This window comes from Symphalangus syndactylus, chromosome 22 (genome assembly GCF_028878055.3).
Source record: "Symphalangus syndactylus isolate Jambi chromosome 22, NHGRI_mSymSyn1-v2.1_pri, whole genome shotgun sequence".
NCBI lineage: Eukaryota > Metazoa > Chordata > Mammalia > Primates > Hylobatidae > Symphalangus > Symphalangus syndactylus.
Genome location: NC_072444.2, coordinates 23186194 through 23211912, shown reverse-complemented (window position 1 = coordinate 23211912; position 25719 = coordinate 23186194). Strand labels below are relative to the sequence as shown.

The following is a 25719-nucleotide window of genomic DNA, read 5'->3' as shown; positions in this document are numbered from 1 at the left end:
CTTTACAGGTGAAGCATGTATCTTGAAGGCAACAAATCACTGGGTCTTGTTTTTTAAGCCATTCAGCCACTCTATTTCTTTTGATTGGAGAGTTTAGTCCATTTACATTCAATGCTATTATTGACAAGTAAGGATTTACTCCTGCCATTCAAAAATTTGTTTTCTGGTTGTTTGGTGGTCTTTTGTTTTTTCTTTTTTTTTTTCTTGTCTTTTTTTAAGGAAGGTGATATTTCTTTGGTGATGTGATTTCATTTTTTGATTTTTATTTTTCCTGTATCCTTGTAGTTTTTTGATTCAAGGTTACCATAAGACTTTCAAGTACTATCTTATAACTCATTATTTTAAGCTGATAACAGCACCATTTGCATAAACAAACAAGCAAAAATACAGCTAATAAGAACTCTATGCTTTAACTTCATCCCCCCACTTTTTAACTTTTTGTGGTTTCTATTTATATCTATTGTACTGTCTATGTCTTGAAAAGTTGTTGCAGTTACTATTTTTGATTGTTTCATTATTTAGTCTTTCTAATTAAGATAACAGTAATTTACATATCACAGTTACAGTGCTATAATACTCTGTGTTTTTCTGGGTACTTACTGTTAGCAGTGAGTTTTGGACCTTAAGATGAAGCCGACCTACTTTCTGATTGAAGTACTCTCTTTAGCATTTCTTGTAGGACAGGTTTGGTGTTTATTAAATCCCTCAGCTTTTGTTTGTCTGAGAAAGTCTTTATTTCTCTTTCATGTTTGAAGGATACTTTTGCTGGATATACTATTCTAGGGTAAAAGTTTTTTCCTTCAGCGCTTTAAATATGTCTTGCCACTCTCTCCTGGCCTGTAAGGTTTCCACTGAAAAGTCTGCTGCCAGATGTATTGGGGCCCCATTGTATGTTATTTATTTCTTCTCTCTGGCTAATTTTAGGAGCCTTTCTTTATCCTTGTCCTATTGGAGATTGATTATTAAATTCCTTGAGGTAGTATATTAGTCAGTTTTCCCACTGCTACAAAGATACTACTCAAGACTAGGTAATTTGTAAACAAAAGAGGTTTAATTGACTCGCAGTTCCGCATGGCTGGGGAGGCCTCAGGAAGCTTACAATCATGGAGGAAGGTGAAAGGGAAGCAAGGCACACCTTACATGGCAGGATGCAAGAAAGAAGAGAAAGCGAAGGGGAAACAGCCCTTATAAAACCATCAGATCTCATGAGAACTCACTCACTATCATGAGAACAGCATGGGGAGAACCACCCTCATGAGCCAATCACCTCCCACCAGGTCACTCCCTTGACACAGGGGGATTATAGTTTGAGATGAGATTTGGATGGGGACATAGAGCCAAACCACGTCAGGTAATCTTCTTCAGGTTAAGTCTGCTTGGTATTCTATAACCTTCTTGTACTTGGATATTGATATCTTTCTGTAGGTTTTGGAAGTTCTCTGTTACTATCCCTTTAAATAAACTTTCTACTCCTATCTCTTTCTCTACCTCCTCTTTAAGGCCAATAACTTACATTTGCTCTTTTGGGGCTATTTTCTAGATCTTATAGGTGTGCTTCTTGTTTTTTATTCTTTTTTCTTTTGTTTCCTCTGACTGTGTATTTTCAAATAGCCTGTCTTGAAGCTCACTAATTCTTTTTTCTGCTTGATCAATTCTGCTGTTAAAAGACTCTGACACATTTTTCAGTATGCCAATTGCATTATTCAGCTCCAGAATTTCTGCTTGAGTTTTTAAGAATTATTTCAATCTCTTTGTTATATTTATTTGATAGAATTCTAAATTCCTTCTCTGTGTTATCTTGAATTTCTTTGAGTTTCCTCAACAAAGCTATTTTGAATTCTCTGTCTGAAAGGTCACATATCTGTTTCTTCAGGATTGGTTTCTGGTGGTTCTTTTGGTGAGATCATATATTCCTGGATAGTGTTGTTGCTTATAGATGCTTTTCAATGTCTGGGCATTGAAGAGTTAGATATTTATACATTATTGCAGTACTCTCAGTCTGGGCTCGTTTTTACCCATCCTTCTTGGGAAGGCTTTGCAAATACTCCAAATGACTTAGGTGTTATGATCTAAGCTGTCTGTGCTTTACGGGTCACCCCAAGCCTAGTAATGAGGTGGCTCTTATGGACCCATAGAGGTACTGCCTTTATGGTCTTGGATAAGATCTGAAATAATTCTTGCACTACCAGAGAGACATTCTTGTTTTCTTCCCTTATTTTCTCCCCAATGAATTGAGTCTCTTTTTCTGTTCTGAGCCACCTGGAGCTGGAGGTGGTGTGACACAAGTACCCCTGTGGCCACCACCACTAAGACTGTGCTCGGTCAGACCTGAAGACAGCAAAGCACCGGATCTCACTCAAGGTCTGCTGGAACCACTCTCTGGCTATGCCTTATGTTTGCTCAAGGTCCTGGGACTCTACAATCTGAAGATAGCAAAGCCAACCAGGCATTGTCCTTTCCTTCAAGGTGATGAGTTCCCCCAGGCTCCAGGTGTGTCCAGAAGTGCTGTCTGGGAGCCAAGGATGACAGTCAAAAACCTTAGAAGTCTGTCTGGTATTCTGTTGTACTGTAGCTGATCTGGCACTTGAACCACAAGACACAGTCCTTCCCACTTTTCCCTCCCCTTTCCAAGGGCAGAAGAGCCTTACTCTGTGGCTACCATCACCATGGGTCCATGCATAGTACTGCTAGACTACCGCTGATGTTCTCTTAAGGCTCAAGGACTCTTTAATCAGCTTGTGGTGAATGCTGCCTAGCCTGGGACTCACATTTTAGGGCAGTGGGCTCCCCTCTGGTCCAGGGCAGGCCCAGAAATGCGGTCCAAAAGCCAAGTTCTGGAACCGGGTCACCAAGAGCCTACTTGGTGCTCTACCCCTCTGTGGCCAAGCAGGTACCTAAGGTGCAAGACCAAGTCCCCTTAGCTTTTTCCTCTGCTTTTCTCAAGTGAAAGGAGTCTTGCCCCATTGCCACCACAGCTGGGAATGTGTTGAGTCTTACCTGAAACCAGCAGGTCTCAGGGTCTGACCCAAGGTCCTTGATGTAGTACTTGAGTATCACTGCTGGGCTCTTCAGTTAGCAGGTGATGAATCCTTCCAGGACTCCTTCCAGATGAGTCTTTTCAGAGTGGCAGGTTCCCTTCTGGCCCAGGGTGTGTCTGGAAATGTCATCCAGGAACTAGGGCCTGGAAAGGGGGCCTTATGACTATGACTAGTACCTTATTTGCTGTGGCTGAGCTGGTATCCAAGATGCAAGACAAAGTTCTCTTCACTCTTCCCTTTCCTCTCCTCAAGGAGAGGGAAGGGGTCTGTTTTGGAGCCATGAGCTGTGCAGCCTGGGGTAAGAAATGGATGATGCCCGCACTCTTTTAGCTGTCGTGTGACCTTCTGTCCACTGTCTCTGGGCCCAGTTCAGCACTAGGACTTGGCTAGGAGTTGCAGTCCTCTTGGCCTAGACTGCCTTTCAGGTTTATTTAAGGCCCCATAGCACTTTAGCCTGCAATAGCAAGGCTTTCAGGAACTCAAGTTCAGACCACCGAGATAGGCAATTCCCTTCTGGCTAGGCTGGTTTTAATGTTCCCTCAGTGGGCAGGCATCAGCTGAGCTTGGCTTTGTTTTATTTTCTGTTATAAAAGGGCAACACTGAGTTCAATGCCTCATAAGTGCTGCAATCTCCCTCTCCCCAGCACACCAAGATGCTTTCCACACCTTGCTGCCACTGCTGCAGGGAGGAGGGTGAGGGGCCGGAAGGAGGCGGCTTGGGAGAGGAGTGATGTCAACAATTTAAGACTGTTTTTCCTACCTCTTCAGCACTCTTTCAGTGATGTAAAGTTAAAACCAGCTACTGTGAGTGCTCACCTGATTTTTGGCTCTTATGAAGGTGCTTTTTTTTGTGTGTGGATAGTTGTTAACTTGGTGTCCTTATGATGGGGCAACAATCGGTGGAGTCTTCTATTGCACCATCTTGTTCTGCCCCCTGCCTTGCAGTTCTTGCTGAGCTAGAAGTAAGTGAATTTGGGGGTTCACTAAAGGCCTCCCATTTATTTTATCTCTCTATTCTCATGTAGGATGTATGCCTATATTATCCTTGGTAGGTGGGTGACTGTTCAACTGCTACTATTTTTTGTAGCTATGTTTTATTCTACATGAGGTTTTTAGAAGATTGCATCTCATGACAAGGAAAAGGTTACATCTTTCCCCAGTTCTATCAGTGGAAATAATTCGTTGCTGATAAGAGGACTTATCTTTGTGGTTTGATGGAATCTTAATGGTTATGTTATGACTTGTCCTTCAAGCACACAAGTGCTGAAACTATTTCCCTGATGGGTGGGACCTTCTCTCTTTACTCTGGAAGAAGACCAAGAAAGCATAGACAGAATTAAATATATCTTAAACACAAGTTTTTAAGAATACAGTTGCATAGAAGATGGAGTCTTGTCAGGTTATTGGAGCAAAATCAAAACTGTAGACTATAACAGAATTCAAATCTTCACCATATTAGCTATCTACTGCTGTATAAGAAATTACATCCAAACAGAGGAGCTTAAAACAATAACAGATCCTTATCTCACAATGTCTATGGGGCAGGAGTTGTGGAGTGGCTTACCTAGTTGGTTCTGGCTCCCTGTCTCTCATGAAGATGCAGTCACAATGTTGCCTGGCATAACTGGAATAATTGAGAAGCTTGACTGCAACCAAAGGTTCTCCTTCCAAGATGGTGCACCCACATGGCTGGTGAGTTTGTGCTACCATTTAGTAAGATACTTCAATGCCTTACTATGTGGACCTTTTTACAAAGTTGCTGAAGTCTTCACAACTTCAGTTGACTTCCTTCAGAGTGAGTGATTGGAGAGAGAGCAAGACGAGAGCCACAGGGTCTTTTATGGCCTATCCTAGATGTCAAATGGACATTTCCACAATATCTTGTTGGTTACACAGGTTGGCCCCATTAGTGTAGGAGAGGACTATCCAAGGGTGTGAATACCAGGAGGTGAGAATCATTGGGTTCTATTTTGGAATCTAGCTATAATTGTCCATTTTCTTCCCTTAACGATTCAAATGTAAAATATACTCCTTCCATCTCCAAACCCCCCAAAATCTCATCCCACTATCACAAACTCAAAGTCTGGAATCTCATCATGTAAATCAGATCCAGGGGTAATTCCTTAAATATTGTTTTGTGTGTACTATTTCTCTCAATCTAAAGACCTGTGATCTAAAGAGAGAAGTTACCTCCTTCTCACATGAACAGTGGTGTAACAAGCATAACTGCTATAGTTACACTTGTTCAAAAATGGGAAAATGCAAACCACACAGAAATTGCTGGACCATACAAGTTCTAAAACACCTCAGGCATGGGTCAACCGTTCCTTAATTAGGACTCAAGGATCAAGAATAATTCCTCATGGTTTTTGGATCCACCCTTTGAGCTCTTGGTTACACCCTCTGAGTCACTCTTCCTTTTATATAAAAGATAGCTCATGTTTGTAGCTGCAAAGTTTTCTTAATCTGCTTTTTGCTGGTAGAACCCTGGGGATCCATAGACCACTTTTCTTTCTATCCCTTTCAGTCCGATTGATAGCATATCTGTCAATATAGTTCTCTTAAAAATGTAGTGAGTATACTATAAATATTACTGGAGTGTACTCCATTAGACAAAACCACTTCCCAAATCTCTTTGAGATAATCCTCTTTCTACTCTGAGTTTTTGCTGAAACTACTGAGGGACGACCTTAACCTTCTCAGAAACCCCAATTTTACTGTATTGTTCTTTGAGGCACCACCTTAAATATTTCTAAGGCCACAACAAAAGATTTTATAGCTACACTCTTGGCTTTATCTTTTCTTTTCTTTTTTTTTTTTTTGAGACAGAGTCTCGCTTTGTCACCCAAGCTGGAGTGCAGTGGCGCAGTCTCGGCTCACTGCAAGCTCCACCTCCAGGGTTCACGCCATACTCCTGCCTCAGCCTCCCAAATAGCTGGGACTACAGGCATCCACCACCATGGCTGACTAATTTTTTGTATTTTTAGTAGAGACGGGGTTTCACCATGTTAGCCAGGATGGTCTCACTCTCCTGACCTTGGAATCCGCCTGCCTCAGCCTCCCAAAGTGCTGGGATTACAGGCGTGAGCCACCACGCTCGGCTGGCTTTATCTTTATACAGATAAAGTATTTTCTTTTTCCAAGAAAGCTCTGAATCTACTTTTTGCCTAGGAACCATTTCCTAATTTTAGTCCTGTTTGCCATCTGCAGAGAATAAAATTTCTAAAACCAGTAAATCTTGGCTTTTTTTTTTTTTTAGTGGTCCTTCCTTTAGCTTATCTCTCTTCTCTTCCATTTTATTATTAGTAGCAAGAAGAAACTAGGTGGCATCTTCAACATTCTGGCTGCAAATCTTCTTATCTAGATCTGTTAGCAGCAGTGAATCTGTATGGGTCTGCAGCAACTTGATTCTTCCCTCCTCAGAGGAAAGAATTTAGCTGAGGGGCATAAGGCAGAGTGAGAGATCAGGGCAAATTTTAGAGCAGGAATGAAAGTTTATTAAAATGTTTTAGAGTGGGAGTGAAAGGAACTAAAGTACTCTTGGAAGAGGGCCAAGCGGGTGACTTGAAAGACCCAAGTGCCCCATCTGACCTTTGACTTGAGGTTTTTATACATTGGCATGGTTCTGAAGTTTGTGTTTCTTCTCTCTTGATTTTTTTCCTGGGGTGAGCTGTCCATATGCACAATGGCCTGCCAGCACTTGGGAGGGGCTGTATATGCGGTGTGTTTACTGACATTGTGCACATATTTCCCTTACCGGTCAAATGTTCCTAGAGGAAGGTCATAGACCAGTTAAACCCCATCATTTTACCTCTTAGTGGGCAGGCTTCAGCCTACTTGCCCAGCTCCTGAGATCTTATTTGAAAACTGCTGATCACCAGCTTCAGGTGTTTTCTATATATTGGGAAACGGCCTTTCCCTAGCGCCAGCTGTGACGAATTATTATTTTAGTGAGAGAGTTTAACAACCACATCACCATCACCTGATGGTCACCTGACATTCCTGGGTGGAAGCCCTCTCCTGCCCTGCACATGTCTGCCTAACTGCCTACTTTAACAGATCATCCAGCTTATTCGATGTATTTTCTACTTTCTGCATCACCACAGGCAATAGTATTGTTAAATTCTGTCGTTACATAGCAAGGACCTTCTGTCCTCTACTTTACAATCACATTTTCCTCGGTTTTCCTTATGCCCTTACCAGCAGTTTCCATGAGGACCAACAGGATTCTGCTGGACATCTTCTGAGGGCACTTTAGGATTTTGCTGATACTCTTCTCCAACGTCCTCCAGCTTCTGCCCACGGCTCGGTTGAAAAGCTACGCCAATTTTTAGTGTTTTTTGTTATGGCAGAACTCTACTTCCAGGTATGAAAAGCTGTATGTTATCTATTACTGACTCATAAATTACCGCCAATGCCTTTGGGTTAAAACAGCAATAACCTTTATTATCTTCTAGTTTCTGTGAGTTGGAAGTTAAGGGTGGCCTGGCCAAATCATGCAAGCTTAGGGTTTCTCAGGTGACTACAGTCAAGTTGTCACCCTGGGCACATCCATCTGAGGGCTAGTCTGTGGCTAGAAGATATGCCTTTAGATGGCACATTCACATGGCTGGTGGGTTCATGCTGACTGTTGGCACAAGGTCTCAGTTCTTCATATGGCCTGCTTGAATATCCTTATGACATGGTGGCCAACATCCCTCAGAGTGAGCATTTCAAGAGAGAAAACACTATGGCTGTGTGTGTGTGTGTGTCTGTGTGTGTTTGTAAATCCAGCCTCAAAAGTGATACTCCATTTCTGCAATGTGAGTTTCCTCGGAGTTTCACTCTTGTTGCCCAGGCTGGAGTGCAATGGCGAGATCTCAGCTCACCACAACCTCCGCCCCCTGGGTTCTAGTGATTCTCCTGCCTCAGCCTCCGAAGTAGCTGGGATTACAGGCATGCACCACCATGCCTGGCTTATTTTGTACTTTCAGTAGAGACGGGGTTTCTCCGTGTTGGTCAGGCTAGTCCCAAACTCCCGGCCTCAAGTGATCCGCCCGCCTCGGCCTCTCAAAGGGCTGGGATTACAGGCATGAGCCACCGCGCCCAGCCGAGTTTCCTCTTAAAGGAGGTGGACTCATTGTTGGTAGTGATTTCAGCTCTAAGCATATTCATTTTAATTTGGGGGAGAAGTAGCTCCGGCTAAAATAAAATACTGACATGGAAAGTTGCGGATACTTCTTTTTAGGGTGTCGGTCTTTCTATGAGACAATTCAATTGAAGCATGATTATATGTCAAATTATGGCAAAAGGATCATTTTTCCTCTTAAATTTTCTGTCTTGATGACATCTGTGCAATTTTTAATTTGTCACAGAATAGGACCAGAATTGTGTGTCATGTGTACATAGCTAGTTTTATGTATTTCTGACAGTTCTAAAATGTGTGCTATGGCTTTCAACTTTCCTGCCTCTTTAGGACATTGGGAGCCTTGTATTTCTCAGTGGGCCCTCATCCTTTTGTCATGCTCTCATAGGTCAGATATGGGGCAGCAGGCCAGTCCTTCCCACTGGAAAGCCAGGTTTCCCATTCCCTCCGCTTCTACTCCACTCCCTGCCTTAGCCCCCATGTCTTCCTGTTAAAAGCAGGAATGGCAAGGATCTACTTAAAATGCAGTTTCCTTTTCCAGGTTTGGGCTCTTCACCTTAGCATGAATTGCTGGCGGTGAGCCTCCTGCCCGTGGCTCACCCAGGTCTCTGAGAATTTCTAATTCTCATTCGCATGCAGATTGTGTCTCTGAGCTCCACAAGGCTGCATCTGGTCTTGCATAATAAAATGTCAAAATCCCACTGACACCAGGTGTTGAAGTTTTGCTGCCTCCAAAGCAAAGGAAGCTGTTCAGGGTGGTTTCTCCTTAGATGCTTTCTGAGAAGAAAAGAACAATCTGTTGTCATCAGCACCCTCAGACTTGGAGCGGTTCTTCTTGTCCTCCTTCTCACCCCTGAGCAAGAACTCTTCCTTTGGCAGCTGCTTGAAATCTTTGGCTCTGACTACAGTGTTCAAATAGCTTCATGTCTTAGGGGCAAACTCTTTGACAGAGATTCTGCATGTAGATCAGGCAAACAGTTGGTGCTACATAGATTCCAGTCCTGTGACTGCCACACAAGGGCTTCATGAATGGTAACTATTGTCTTGTTTTAGGGTACTGAGTACTTTCCAGCAGATTCTCTCACGGTCATACAAAGAGCTGGCAACAGTATGGAATATGCGTAAGGCCAGAAAGGGGCCACTTAGTATCTCAAAAGTAAATTTAAAAAACTAACATTCACGCCTATAATCCCAGCACTTTGGGAGGCCAAGGCAGGCAGATCACCTGAGGTCAGAAATTCGAGACCAGCCTGGCCAACATGGCAAAACCCCATCTCTATTAAAAATACAAAAATTAGCTGGGCATGGTGGCGTGCACCTGTAGTCCTAGCTACCCAGGAGACTGAGGCCGGATAATTGCTGGAACCTGGGTGGCAGAGGCTGCAGTCAGCTGAGATCGCGCCACTGCACTCCAGCCTGAGCGACAGAGCAAGACTCTGTCTCCGAAATAAATAAATAAATAAATAAATAACATGAAGCCATGGTGATTAGTTGGGCAAAACTTGGTTTGGATGGCAGTTCTGCCATTGATTGCCTGTGTGACCTTGGGCACCTCATGTCTTTGTCCTCAAGTTTCATCTATGAAATGCGGGTGATCAGATCACCATCATCTGACCATTTTTATAAGGACCATTACGTTACACAAAATAAGCATAGATCCTGGAACACAGCAAATGTTCTCGAAATAAAAGATGTTATTGCTGCTTTTGTTATAAATTTGATACTATTGTAAGTGTTACTATGAGTAAACAAAATCATTGGTAAAAGGGTTTTGGTAAATTTTGTACTATATTTATATTGTAACAGATTTTGACTTTTTAAACATTCTTGGGCATTTTAGTTATACTTAAGTACAATGGACATACTAATTGTAAATATTATCTATTAAAAGCAGGTCCTCTGGTTTTATTCACTTATATTTGATTATTTCTGCATTCACATACTTGGAAACATAATCACTTTTCAAATTTCATTAATTTAGATTTTTAAAAATTCAGACTACTCATTCTTCTCCAGGTATAATGAGTGAGGTTTTAGCTTTTACAGACTCAGTAAGGAAGTAAAGAATAAGTTGCAAATATCCCCTAACTCTGTATGAAGAGCTGAAGGGCCACAGTCTGTTCTAAGGTGCGTGAGATAGCCAAGATGTTCTAGGGATCAAGGATCAAATCTCAAGCTTTGTCATCAAAAGACTTTCCTTAATGGAAAGGAAGGGGAACTGGACCCATCTATCTGGGTCCAGTTAGGCAGGAATGCAGAGTGGTACAGAGTTCTTTATGGAGTTCAGGGATTAAGCCCGTGTATTATCGTCAAAGTCAGGGGACAGAGCAGGAATCTTCTTTGAAAATGTGCATTTTATCTTAAAATTTCATGTGCATTTTGCATTCCATTCCATATTTCATTGTGTCTTGTTTTATCCTAGAGAGAATGGCCTCCCCTCAACATCCCGAGCCTCTGAAGGGTCACTGGAGGAGAGCACAAGTATCTCTATCTGGCGTGGGTTACCAGTAGTCTAATTTCTTTTTTTTTTTTTTTTTTTTTTTTTTTTACACTTGATCTTAGCCAAAAGGCCGAGAAGCGATACCAGTAGTCTAATTTAAAAATCAAGGCTAAGTCCTGTGGACTAAATACAAGGATGGAGGCAGGGCGTGGTGGCTCATGTCTGTAATCCCAGCACTCTGGGAGGCCAAGGCAGGTGGATCACCTGAGGTCGGGAGTTCGAGACCAGCCTGGCCAACATGGGGAAACCCCGTCTCTACTAAAAATCTAAAAATTAGCTGGGCATGGTGGCGGACACCTATAATCCCAGCTACTAGAGAGGCTGAGGCAGGAGAATTGCTTGAACCCTGGGGGTGGAGGTTGCAGTGAGCCGAGATCATGCCACTTCACTCCAGCCTGGATAAAAGAGAGAAACTCTGTCAAAACAAACAAACAAACAAAAACAAGGAAACACCTGGAAAATGGAATTTAGAGAAGTTAGGAAGGGCAGGGAGCAAGGAAGTGAAAGGCCTTGGGGTGGAGATAAAGACTGCAATGGTAGCATAGGAGGAAAAGTCCAGACACAACTCGGGGCCAGATGACCCAGCCACTGGGTGCCTCTCAGGTCTGAACTGCACTCAGCTGCCAAATGCCATGGCCTCTCAGCTTTTCTGGAAATTAATTGGTTCCAGGAGTCAAGTTAGTCTCCTTCCAATGGCAAGCACGTCCCATCAGGGCCGCAGTTACACCATACAATCTTCTGTCACTGTAAGGCTGACACGTCCTTGGCGCTGCTTCCTCTTACTCGAGCCAAAGCCCATTTCCTTGTTGCAGTCTTTACCGGACAACGACATTCAAATGAAAATTCGTGTATTATGCCCAGGCAAGTCGCTGGCTACCTGATTTTGTCAGAATCCACTTCTCACAGGGCGACTTTATTGTAACGCATTCTCTTGCAGCTTCTGTTGGGTCAAAGTGGAGTTGGCCTTGGTAACGCTGGGAACCTACAAATAAAGAAAAGTTAAGCTGTTTGGAATGCCCGTGGAACAAGGCATGGTTAGATCCCATCTAGGCAAGAAGGCAGAGTGGTGCAGAATTCTTTATGGAGTTCTGGGATGCGCAGAGGGAGACACTGAATGTGAAAGCGTTTATTATCTCTGTGCAAATTGACACTTGTCTGCTCTTCAGTTGCATGATAGTGCTCAGGGCTGTGTTCCATTACAGGTGGCCTTTTTTGCTGACTTTGAAGGATGTGGCAGGATTGACAAGCAGCCAGCTTCCTCACGGCAACAGTGGATGGAGATGATGCTACCCATTACAGGCTATAGGACTGTGTGACTTGAGTACAAAACCGGATCGTAGATGCATAGATTTAGTGGAGCAATGGATTGTCATGTTCTTCGGCCCAGCTAGAAGCTTCTGTTCAGTCCAGCAGGGAGAACCAGAGGGCCATAGAGCACTTCACAGGTACGAGGTTGTGTGGCTGTGGCCAAATTCCTGAAACCGTCGAGACTGTTTCCTCAACAGAAGGACAGAGCCAGTAGTACCCAAACCTGGGTTGTGTGACAAGGAAATGCAATGACGCATGCAAGCCACTCAGCACAGTGCTTGATGTTCAGTAAGTGCTTAATAAATAGCATCTGCTGTTGGAAGTGGGGGTGTTGATGCTGTTACCATCACCTCCCTCTGAGCAAGGCATGGAAAATATTAACCTAAGTAAATAGCAGAGTTCATCTGTACTCTGGAAATCTTGAGAAATAAAAAGCATTTGTCCTAAGTAGTAGAAAGACATCAGCTGTGGGACTCGTATTAAGTAGGGTTTACTCGGTATAGGTAACAGAAACCAAATGAAGCTGGCTTAAGAAGAAGAAGGGAATTTATCACAAGAGGTCAGGGCAGGAGACAGCTGGGTCTCACGGAGGACGGAAACCAAGGACAAGAAAGAGGCTCTATCTCTGCTCTGTATTGCCCCCTGGGTCCTTACCACGTCATTCTCTCTCTTCTCTCTCCCCTTCTCTCCCCTCCCCTTCCCTCCCCTTCCTTCCCTTCTCTCCCCTCCCCTTCCTTCCCTTCTCTCCCCTCCCCTCCCCTTCCCCTTCCTTCCCTTCTCTTCTCTTGTTGTCTCTCCAGCTGTCTTTCCCACATCCAGACTGCCCACTAGAATGCGGCTGTCCATTCCAGCAGAGTTTCCATGTTATATGTCCAGCTGATTAGCCTCACTGGGTGCCTCAGCTCCAATTTCCTACCTCTGGACAGTTTGGTGGTGCCCAATCAACTGGAGTGGAGTGAAGAGGGTGCTGTCCTGGGTTGAGCACACACAGGGCTGTGAGAACAGGCAGGGCTGATTCTCAGTGAGCCACCAATGCTACCTAGGGTGTCCATCCCCGAGAACTGTCCCCTGCAGCAGGGTCACCCTGGTAGTCGTGTCACAACTAGACCTGCTGGAGGCTCATATGGGAACTAGGCAATGGCCATAAGTAATGACCGGGATGATGATAGCTGGGAGTAACTCTGGGCCAGGCACTGTTCTAAGTACTTCAGTTACATTACTTAGGTTAATACTCATTACTGTCAAGTAAATACGGCTTTGTCTCCATGTAACAGAGAGAAAAGTGATACCCAAGAAGATGAAGTCACTTCCCAACAGCTATTAGACACAGCTAATAGCAGATGGAGGCAGGGTTCAAACTCAGGAAATCTGACCCCAAAAGCTCAGGCCCTTAGCCACATCTCTTAAAGAGGCACACTGTCTTCCACAGGCTGTGGCAGGCTGGACCTCCCCCAAGCTTCTTTCTGAACATGGGCTTGGCTTTCTAAAAGTGGAGCCACATTGATCCTCCAAGGTGTGGATATGAACCACATGCCCGCCTCACAACTCGCTGTGGCCCCTCCTGGCTTTGCAGTTCATCAGCTCTCAAACCCCACAGGCTCAATCAGAGCCCAATACAGGCACCACCTGGCTGGGACTTACAGCCACACATGGTGGTTTTGTTCACAGTGTGACTCTGGTTCTCTTGCAAATCTATCCGTTTAAAAAGGTGGTAAATTGATTTTGAATCCGTGGTTCTAAGGGTTTGTTTCGTTACCTACTTTTAAACCTGTCTGATCTTATAAGTTATGACTCTTTCACTGGGTCAAGGTAAAAAGAAAAAAAAAAAAAGTCTGGCTCTGTCCTGATCCCACCAGAAGACAAATCCCAGTGGTAGGGTCAGCAGTGGCATCCTTACATGCCAGAGACCCCTCCAGTGTCTGATTCTAGGAAGATGTTCCAGTATCAACTTAAAAAAAATTGTGGTAAAATGCATGCAGCTTGAAATTTACCATTTTAACTACTTTAAAGTGTATAATCCAGTGGCATTTAGTACCTTCACAGTGTTGTGTAACCATCACCACTATCTAGTTCCAGAACCTTTTTATCACCACAAAAGGAAACCCTGTACTCATTAAGAGGTTAATCCTGTGTTCTGCTTCTATGGATTTGCCTATTCTGTACATTTTTTTTTTTTTTGAGACAGAGTCTCACTCTGTTACCCAGGCTAGGGTACAATGGCACAATCTCAGCTCACTGCAAACTCCATCTCCTCCTGGGTTCAAGCAGTTCTCCTGCCTCAGCCTCCTGAGTAGCTGGGATTACAGGTGCCTGCCACCATGCCCAGCTGATTTTTCTGTTTTCAGTAGAGATGGGGTTTCGAGGAGGCTAGTGTCGAACTCCTGAACTTGTGATCCACCCGTCTCAGCCTCCCAAAGTGCTGGGATTACTGGTGTGAGCCACCGCTCCTGGCCTTCTGTACAGTTCTTAAAAATGGAATGTGTGGTCTTTTGTGTCTGGTTTTCTCATTTAGCATAATGTTTTCTAGATTCATCCACATTCTAGCATGCAGCAGCACTTCATTCCTATTGTATAGCTGAATAGTATTCCATTGTATGGATATACCACATTTTGTTTGTCCGTGTATCAGTAGATGGGAATTTGGGTTGTTTCCACCTTGGGCTGCTATGAATAGTGCTGTTGTGAATACTCATGTGCAAGTGTTTGCTAGAACACTTGTTTTCAATTCTTTTGCTTATATACCTAACAGTAAATTCCTGGCTCATAAGAAAATTCTGTGTTCAACTTACTGAGGAACTGCCAAGCTGTTTTCCACAGTGCATGGACCATTTTACATTCCCACCAGCAACCTGTGAGGGTTCCCATTTCTCCACATCCTTGCCTCCAGTATCAACTTTTGACTTATAGGATGAGTTTTATTATAATAATGGGAAAAATCTGAATTATTTAGGCTTCATTTATTTAATGAGACCATATTAAAGCAAGAACTGGAAACCTGTGAGCATTTTAATGCAAAATACATCATAGAATTTGAGATACACGAAAGCAAAGGTTGTTTAACATGCAGAGATAAATTTGGTCATTAGTTCATATCTATGGACCATATAAATGACAAGATCATAAAATCCATGGAGCTTCTTGTGGCAAGGCTGTGCTCCATGATATGACTCATCTGGTATATTTTTCTATAAAAATGTATAATAGCCCATCTCAGTGACATCTGGACTCATCTGCATAAAATGAGAGTTTAGGGTGATATTATTATTATTTCATGTGCTATATTTCATCAGATCCATAAGACAGAAGCAAAGTATGGTAAGCTGTTATTTCTCTTCTGAAAACATTAAGAAATTGTATGTGTACCTTCTATTTTTGCTAATGACACAAAATGTCAAAGCGTGTCATTTTTTCCTCTGCCAACTTATGAGTGTGCCATTCTTATCTGTAACCTAAATAAATACTCATTAATGTACAGTGAAATTGAAATGAGCACTTCATATAAATAAGCCTACTACAGAAATACATGTTTCTTTAAATTTGTAGACCAAAATAACATGAAATAAATTGAACATCATTTCACATTCAAAACAACCAACCAAATAAACTGGTTTTTATGACTCAATTTCCTAAACTCGGGTAGGTAAGAAAGCACATCTACATGGTTCTTCATTTTTGTAATCCATCATACATTTTAAGAACAGCACTATTTAGCTGAAGTGTCTATAGGCCAAATGGAAAAGAATGTGCATACCACACAGTTCTAGGATGATGGGGCAGAGGGAGGGGATGAAGTGGAGTGGAGTTGGCTTTTTCCTTCATTTCTTCATTGATTTGTTCTTTTTTTGCCCTTTTGGGCTAATATTTATTTGTTCTAGCACTATTATGTACCAGGTCCTATGCTTAAATCTGGGGATACAATACTATCGGTGACTTCATGGAACTTACAATTTAAAGTGTGTTGCATGAGGGTGATACAATTATCTGTTCTGTTATCTATTGCTGTGTCACAAACCACTCCAAAACTAAGCAATGCAAATCACTACCTTATTATGCTCTCAGCTTTGTGGGCCAGGAATTTGGGTATTGCACAGGGAGGAGCTCAGCTAGGCTCCATAGTGGCTATGGCCTCATCTGGGATGACTTGAATCATTGAGATGGCTGGTGCCATGGCAAGGGCCTCAGTGATGGCGGATGGCTGGATTTCTTGGCCCTTCTCTATATTGCACCTTCTGGGATTGGAATATTCAAGATGGCTTTTTCACTCGTGTATCTGGCACCTGGGCTGGATGGTTAGAAAGCTGAGGATGGCTGGGCATCTCCTTCTCCATGCTTTCTATGAGTGTGGGCTTCCTCCAAGTATGGCGGTCTCAGGTTCCTCAGACTTCTTATACGGCAGCTTCTTCCAGAAGGAGCATTCCAGGAGTCACAGGCAGAAGCTGCAAGGCCTCTTATGACCTAGTCTTAGAAATCCCAGGGCACCACTTCTGCCACTTACTGTGGGACAACCTTGTCACTAAGGCCAGCCAGACTCACGAGGAGGGGATTTTGACCCTATTTCTCAATGGGAGGAGTAGCAAAAAATTTAAGATTATCTTTAATGTACAACAGAGGGAGGCAGACATTCAAGAAATAACCACACCAATAACTATTGCAGTGAAGAAAAAGTACAGGCATCTTTATAGTAATCAGGACTTCCTGATTGCAAATGATAGAAACCTAACTCAGATAGGCTAAAGAAAATAAGGGCATTTACTGATCTACTTAACTGAGAAGACTGTGGCTGAATCCTGTGCTGCAATGATGTCTTCAAGGACCACTTTCCCTGTCTCTCAGCTCCACTTACCTCCACTTACTCAGTTGGTTTATTCTCAGGAAAGAGTTCCTCAAGTGATGACTACAAAGCCCACCAGCTGCTCCACGGCCCTACCAGTTTACCAATCCCATTCGAAAAAGAGGCCACACAGCCAAGCAGATTGAATCCCAGGACTATTTGCCAGAACTATTGAGAAACAGATAGCTAGCCTCTCTTTTTCAGGTTGGATTGGTAAATTGTTATAAATGTGGAGCAGCTGGTGGGCTTTGTAGTCCTCCCCCACCCCCCACCGCCCAACTTGAGGAGCCTATCTCTTTCTCAATAGTTCTATCAAATTGTCCTGAGATTAAACCTGTTTGGCTGCATTTGCTTCACATGTCCTGTGCTGAACCAACCACTGTTGGCAAACAGATGAAATGCTTGGATTGGCCAGGCCTGGACCATGTGCCCACCTCTGGGACTTGGGAGTGGAATCAGCCCTAAATAAACCACACATGGGAAGAATGTTGCTACAAAATGAGAAAACAGCTTCTTTTATTAGAAGAAGAGGGAAATAGATGCTAACCAGACAGAAACATAAAATGTCCATTACACAACCGAACACAGGGCGATCAGCCTTGAAGATTTGGTCTCTACACAGAAACAAGTGGGAAAAGGCATTCCTCTTTGATATCATTACTTCCACATATTCAACTTGCATTAATTATGTTTTCAATGAGTAGGAAGCACTGGACAAGTTGTAACTGGGGGTACACATTGAATAGACAAATGGGTGGTATAGGGAGGTCACAGGATTTGGGGGCTGGCGAAAAGGTGGTGGTAGCACACACAAGCTTTATTGGGGAATGCTTTGACCGGCTTGCAAGTAGGGAAGTTCTGCACAGCGGGAAACTGTCCAGAGGTGCAGGGGGTCCACATTCAGAAGGAAAGTAGGGCAAGGCAACCCCAGGGAGATGGGGAGTAGAGAGGGAACTTATGTGTCAACGTGATGTCGCTCAGTAGCACCTTGAGAGCCTCCAGGACAGGAAGCATCGAAGGGCAGAAGTTTGGGGTCTTTATGGCTCAGGGTTTAGCGTATCTATGGCTAACAGGTGTTGGGAGCAATTTTGCGGATTATACAAGGCAGGCTCTAAATGGCTACACATCTGCTTATTTGAGCTATGTTTAAAGCAATTAGATGTGGAAAATCTTGAGTTTGTTTCTGGTGGGCTTGTGAGCTAGCAGCGCTGAGCCTGCAAAGAAGAAATAAATAGCCAAGGGGCCAATACACAGAGGCCATCTTTGGCTCATTTAAAAAAATTAAGCTCAATTATAAACAGAACAATTAGTTAATATCAGCACATTAAAGATTTGAGGTACAAACTGGAATGATAATCTAATAGTTAACTGTTTTTACGTGCTTATCATGTGGCAGGTACTGTGACATGTGCTTTATACAATCTGTCTCTAATTCTCAGAGCAACTCTGTACAGGTGGGAAAACTGAGGGGTAAGTAGGGGCCATGTGATGGCTCTGAAGGATTCAGCTTGGGCACGGTCTAGCTCGTGTCTGCTCATGTTTAATTAGCCAAAGCAAGTCATATGGCAAAACCTAACATCAGTGAAGGCAGGAAGAATGTTTCTCCCACGGGAGGGTCACTAGGGAGGACTCTGTAGGCACTGGTTTAGAGAGGGGCAGTTTTTGAACCAGTAATTCAATCTACCATGGATGGGTTCTTTTTTTTTTTTTTTGAAATGGAGTCTCACTCTGTCGCCCAGGCTGGAGTGCAGTGGTGCAATCTCGGCTCACTGCAAGCTCCTCCTCCCAGGTTTGCCCCATTCTCCTGCCTCAGCCTCCAGAGTAGCTGGGACTACAGGCGCCCGCCCCTACGCCTGGCTAAGTTTTTGTATTTTTAGTAGAGATGGGGTTTCACTGTGTTAGCCAGGATGGTCTCAATCTCCTGATCTCGTGATCTGCCCGCCTCGGCCTCCCAAAGTGCTGGCATTTCAGGCGTGAGCCACCGCGCCGGGCCCACGGATGGATTCTTGAGCAATTGCAATACAATGTGGTAAGTTCTCTGATGGAATTTATTCTTTGAGCAGAGAAGGAGGTGCTTAACTCTTTCAATTTGTCTTTTGTGTTTAGAACAAAGCGAAACTTAGGGCGTGTTTCGGTGATTAAGCCTCAATTTTCCAGAACAGGGATGGGACCAGTTGTACTGTGTGTGAGCAATGTACGCAAAAGAAAAAACAAGTTGTAATAAACGTATTTTGAGAACCCCAAATCCACTAGCCTACTTAGAGTGAAAAGCAAGGACAGTGCAGTAACTCCTGTCTTCCAAGAACTGGCATAAGGAGTTTTGTTAATAGTAATGTCTGTGCATGTATAAGCAAAGGACTTGGGAACTGGGGTACTCTCAGAATGATTTGGGAAGAAGGCTTGTTAAGAACAAGTCTGTGTATTGGGAGTTTGGGGAAGGGAAGGCAGGATGGTGGAGGAAAATGAGGCATAACTTGAGCAAAGATTGGTCTTGGCCCATGGGTAGGTTATTTCGATGCCCTTGCCAACTCTTCTCCTCATTGCTCAGCATGTCCTAACCTTCCTGTTTGCAGATAACATACAGGGGATATACACAGAAGTTTAAAATGTATAGTCACAATGCTAAAAAGTCAGGTGGTATTGTTTTTAACTTTGTATAATGGAACTCAATTTAGATCTGGAGCACCTGTTTCCACTTAGGGTAACTCAGTCACTTCTGGTTTAAAAGTGAGTTTCTTCTGAGTAAATATCAATTCAAATTGCTTCCCCTACCCTTTCTCTTTCCCTTCTCTTTGGGTTCTCAGGGGGCTTATGTATTATCTTGTCCTGGGATGTATATCTTGTCCATGAATCTCTCTCTGGCCATTTCTGGACTAGGTTGAGATATCATCAACCCCAGCTGCTCAACACTAAGCAAGACTGGAGGTTGAGCGATGAGAGTGTAGGTGGTAGAACTATCTCAGATTCTCTCTAACTTAAAATGCCACAGGGTCACCATTTCCACCCCAGTATTAGCTGCCACAGCTGCCCAGGGCAGGGTATGAGGGAACTTCTGTTTTCAGATCCCCAAATCTGTCTGGGTGTTTCTAACCATCTCCAGTGGAGAACAGAATTCAGGCTAAGTGAGAATCAGGCCATATTCTTTCTAGTCCATCCTTCTCTGTTTTAGCCAAGCTCCCCTCTAGCCCAGGAAAGGATTGTGGAGTCTTCCCATGCAACGAGCCACAGCTCTGATGTCATATCTGGTATTCTACCTACCCTATGGCCTATAGTTGCCACTCTATGCTCAGTCTTCCAAGTTTGATTCTCCATGATTCAAAACCCATCTTCTATTTATTTATTATTTGTTTAATTTTTTTAGGGATTAATCGAGGATTTACGATATCCATCTTTAACACAGTCTACCTTCAAATAATATTATACCACTTTATGTATAAGATCGGAAACAGGCTGTGCGCAGTGGCTCATGCCTGTAATCCCAGCACTTTAGGAGGCCGAGGCAGGTGGATCACAAGGTCAGGAGTTCGAGACCAGCCTGGCCAATATGGTGAAACCATGTCTCTACTAAAAGTACAAAAATTATCTGGGTGTGGTGGTGAGTGCCTGTAGTCCCAGCTACTCGGGAGGCTGAGGTAGCAGAATCACTTGGACCTAGAAGGCAGAGGTTGCAGTGAGCTGAGATCAAGCCACTGCACTACAGCCTGGGCAACAGCGAGACTCCATCTCAAAAAAAAAAAAAAAAAAAAAAAAAGGACAATATGCTTCCATTGGCACCTGCTTCTTATTCTTTGTGCTGTTATTGTCATATATTTTACTCTATGTATGTTATCAATCCCACAGGATATTATTATTGTTGTTGCTTTAAACTATCAATAATCTTTTAAATGAATTAAAAGATGAGAAAGAAAACATGTTTATGCTACTCAAACATTTCCCTTTGCAAGCATTCTTTTTTCATTTTTGTAAATAGAAGTTTCTACCTAATGTCATTTTCCTTCTGCCTCAAGAAATTTAACATTTCTTTTAGTGCAAATGTGCTGGTGATGAGTTTTCTTAGCTTTTGTTTATCTGAAAGAGTCACCTTCATTTTTGAAAGATATTGTTGGTTATAGAACTGTACGTTGGCAATTTCGGTTGGCAAGTTTTTTGCTTTCAGTACTTTCAAAATGTCAATTTTTTTTATCTCCTGGTTTGCATAGATTCCGATGAGAAGGCTGACATCGTTTTTTGGTCTCTAAATGTAACATGCCTTTTTTCTTTGATCCTGTGTCTGGGCAGGATAAAACTCTACATGACTAGGCAAGAAAAACTTAAAGGAGAGAACAGTTACAGAGGAGCTGGTTGATTTTAAGATTTTCTCATTTTCACTGTGTGTGGACTACAGACACACGCCACCACGCCTGGCTAATTTTTGTATTTTCTGTGTGTGTGTGTGTGTGTGTGTGTGTGTGTGTGTTTTAGTAATTTGATTATAATATGCCTTGTTGCAGCCTTCTCTGTGTTCATCCTGCTTAGAGTTTATTGAGATTCTTATAGGTTTATAGTTTTTATCAAATATGGAAAAAAATTGTTCATTTTTGATAGGGTTTGGCTGTGTCCCCACACAAATATCATCTTGAATTGTAGTTTCCATAATCTCCACGTGTCATAGGAGGGACCCTGTGAGAGGTAATTTAATCGTGGGGGCGGTTACTTCCATGCTGTTCTGATGATAATGAGCGAGTCTCAGGAGATCTGATGGTTTTATAAGCATCTGGCATTTCCCCTGCTGGCACTCATTCTCTCTCCTGCCACCCTGTGAAGACCTCTGCCATGATTGTAAGTTTCCTGAGGCCTCCCCAGCTATGCGGAACTATGCGTCAATGAAACCTCTTTCCTTTATAAATTACCTAGTCTGTCCGATATTTCTTCATGGCAGCATGAGAACAGACTAATACAATTTTAGTTCTTCAACTACTGTTTCTGTTTCCCTGTCCTCCCCACCTCTGCCAACGAGACTCCAATTAGATATACGTTAGCTTTATGGCCTTACATTGTCACTAATTTATTTTGGATAGTTTTATTGCTATGATTTCAGGTTCACTAATCTTTTCTTCTGCATTGTCTAATCTGCTGTTAATCTCATCCAATGAGAATTCCATTTCAGATATTGCATTTTTCATCCCTAGTGGTTCCATTTGGTTCTGATTTAAATATTCTACTTTTCTCTTTATTATATTCATGTTTTGTTTTACAACCTTGAACAAGCAAAGCATATTTTTAGTAGCTGTCTGAATAGCCATGTTTGCTAATACTATCACTTCTGTTATTTCTGGGTTTGTTTCTGTATACTGATTTTTCTCCAAGCTATTAGTCACATTTTCTTGCTTTTTTGTATGTCTGGTAATTTTTTATGGAAACCTAAGCATTATGAATTTTACATTTTGGGGTACTATATTTTGTTACACTTCTATAAAAATGCTAATTTTTTGGCAGGTATTTTAGTTACTTGCAGATCAGTTCAACTGTTTCAAGGCTTACTTTTAAGCTCTTTTTGGATGGGCCTGGAATAGCCTTTATTCTAGGAATCATTTTGCTTAATTTCTACACCCTGGCCCCTTCTGGAGTCTCTAATGAATGTGTCCTATATTCCACCCAAATTTCTCCTCTTTGGCTGGTGAGCATGTCAACAATTTATGGACACGTAATCTCTTGGAATTATTTGGCCTGCAGCTCTCCTGTAGCTGTTCTCTCCTGCAAGTTTTTCTTGCCTGGTCATGTAGAGTTTTATCCTGCCCAGACACAGTATTGATATTCAGCCAACAACTCAAAGGCAACCCCTTTGCAGATCTTTGGAGATCTAGGTGTGGCCCTCCTGCTCTTTTAGAACGTTGTCCTGGAAATCCTAGCTAACTTAGTCTTCCTGATCTCCAGCTCCTTAATTCAGTGACATTGTGGGGATCTCTCTGGATTTCTCTTTTCTATGCTGGAGTCTGGAAATTCTCTCCTTGCAGAATGCATGGAGATGTTAGGACTCAACTTGCTTTTTCATATTTTCTCAAGTATCACAATCCCGTGCTGTTCAATGACTAAAAATAGTTGATTCTAACATAGTGTTCAGTTTTATAGTTATTTACGGCAAGAGGATAATCTGGACCCTCACGGCCAAAGCCAGAAGTCTTCAAAGTCCCTCTATTGTATACTGGCTCCTTGATAATTACATTTTTCTTTTCATAATTGTGGTAAATGCAGTGGCTTTATGGAGAATGCCTAGAATTTACTTATTTGGGGTTTGAAAGAATAGATTTACCTGAAAATGATAGAAATTCCATAAAGAAAGAAATATTAATTCACAGAGATGTAAGGAATTAATTCAACAATATTTATTAAGCACCTTCCATTTGCTAGGTGCTGTTCTAGTTTTTGGGGATATGACACTAAGCAAAGAGATTAAAAGAAGCCTCTCTGCTGTGACCAAGTCCATTGTAGAGAAAATAGAGAAAGAAGCAGCAAGCATAATAAGTAAAATCTTAAAATCTATAACACATCAGATGGTAAGTGCTATGGGAATTATAGAGAAATAATAATCCTTTCAGCCCACATGTGGCACTGATTGGAAAACATGGCCACTGTCCCTTCATAAACTTTAATGACAGAGGCCATCTGCTTAGAGGTGCAATAGCCAACTGTATTACCATAAATGTAAATCTAGTCTCGGGCTGTCCTCTCATGCCCTGTTAATTTCTGCAGTTTATAAACACTTACCACAAAGTCGTATTCATGTATCTATTTACCACCTTGATTTTTTTTTTTTTAAGTTTCCCCAACAGGACTAGATACTCCATGAGGGTAGGTACCATGTCAGGCTTTGCTCACAAGTGTAGCCCCAAGCACTCTATATGGGCTTGGCATTTGAATGGTGTTCAATAAGTGTTTGTTAGTTACTGAACACGTTTGTTAATGCAATTTATAGATGTGTCAGGTTCTTGACACCTGCCTGGCTTAGACCTTGTATGTACACCCTTACTTTTCCCTTCAAAATGGCTAGTCAATTGCTCTTTGAAAGTTACCAGTTGTGACTCTACTTTTCCTTCTTTTTCTTTCCACAGCTGTGCAATCATTGCACACCCTCAATGACCAGATTTCCCATTTTATTGTCACCAAGTCGAAGGCACTGGAGGAGGACACAGACCCTTTTCTACCCACTGAGAAGGAGACTCTGAAGAGTTCCATGATGTTGATGAGGCACCTCTTAATGGATGCTCAGGTACAAAGATCAATACAGAAATTCTCTATGGAGAAGGTGGAATCTTTTTTTTCTTTTTGGCATAAGCTGTCCAAAAATGTTCAACTACCACACCTATTGAAACCTGTTTTTCTGAGATAACAGATTGGATATGTTGCGTATTGGATTTCTGATTAGCTCTTATTTGGGATTTAGTATTAAAATAACTTTTTAAAAAGTCAAAGTAATACAGCTTAAGAACAGTATATTTGTTGTCTCTGAGAATTTAACAGATCTCCCATTAGCCTTGGAAAGGTGAAAATCCATTTACATACAAACTTGGCAGGCATCATAGCTGGCAAAGGCTTTGGAGTAGAGCAAATACTTGTCCTAAACAGCATTACTAAGTAACTAATGAATATTTTGGTGCATTTGCTGTCCCCTTCACCCACAGTAAGTACATCAGCACTGGTTTTGCTAGCACTGAATTTATTGCAGAAGGTATTTAGCTCATTGTACGCTATTGTTGGGATGTTATTCAAAGTGTCTCCTTGTGTACTATTTTATCGAAATATTTAAAAGTTATCTACTCCTTCTGGCTTTGTTGGTGGGTCTCTTCAGACATGTTGATAGACAAACACCAGGTGTTTTAAGAGAATTGATAGTTTTCTGTGTTAGGGAAGCCAAACTGAACTAGATCTAATTGTCATTCCTACCTCTTCAGTGTCGGGAAATGTTTCAGGAAACGTTCTGTGGGTTCGGTGATTTTCATGTTGATTTGCCCTGGGGCTTTCTTCCTGAGACTGTTTTCTGTTCAGCATTGGTGAGGTCAGAATGGTTGGTGGTTTCTTGCATTCCGCTCTGTAGCAGATATTTTGAACTGTGGTTTCTTTGCTTTTGTTTCTACCCTGGTAGTGGTTTATGTTTTATTTTTAAAATCAATCCCAAAGCCTGGGTCTTGCACCAATAAGGCTTTAACTGGCTGTGCCTTTGTGCCTCTCTCACCTGTCAATGCCTGAAGTCGCCCCATGGGATTTTTGAGGCCGTCTGTTGAGATGGCCCAAATTATGCAAAGCCTTTCATTCCTATTCACGGTTCTCCTGTTCTCCTTCATTATAAACAGCCCAGTCAGCTTCTCCTCTCTCCCCCAGCCTGTCTGGTGGAAAAAGGAAGGATTCTGAAGCTATGACAGCCAATTTTGAAACTCAGAAAAAAGGGAAATTTAGAACAATTTACTGAATAAAAGAGAGCAAATTGTTCTTGAAAGGATTAGCTTTCCTCCAAATGCCTGGTCCCAAGCCTGTAGCCAGCACCTCAGCCAAGGGAACTGCCTAACTGAATCCCAAAAGGCATTGTGTGTAAACTCCAGTTTGCAAAACCTAAGGTCCTAAAAAAACGTGCATATTTTTCCTCTCCTTCACATCTGAGCTTACTAGTGCCTAGAACTGGATTTCAAAAATGTTTCATATTCCGGAAATGTTTGCTCCCACGAAATGCCTAATTAATTAGAGAGTCTTCATCCTTCGTGGTGTTGACAATGAATTTTCCCTTTTTTATTTAAGGAGATTAAAATATCCCCTATCATGTGGTCATCGTGTAGGAATATTTTCTTATCATATTCTCTCCTGATCCCAAATCGATGACTGCTAGAAGGTTCTCCTTTAAATGGCCAGATAAAATGGAGCGGGATATGGTGGATATTCTCGTAAGCCA

General features: G+C 42.4%; 1 protein-coding gene across 3 annotated transcripts in view; it reads left to right on the top strand.

The window, feature by feature from the left end:
- Nucleotides 1-25719, top strand: part of KAZN (kazrin, periplakin interacting protein) — a 1209168-nt gene that overhangs the window by 262046 nt on the left and 921403 nt on the right. For all 3 annotated transcript variants that reach the window (XM_055262432.2, XM_055262431.2, XM_055262434.2), the window contains exon 2: nt 23891-24048. In XM_055262432.2, the coding sequence (XP_055118407.1) occupies nt 23891-24048 (158 nt within the window). The remainder of the gene's footprint in view (nt 1-23890; nt 24049-25719) is intronic.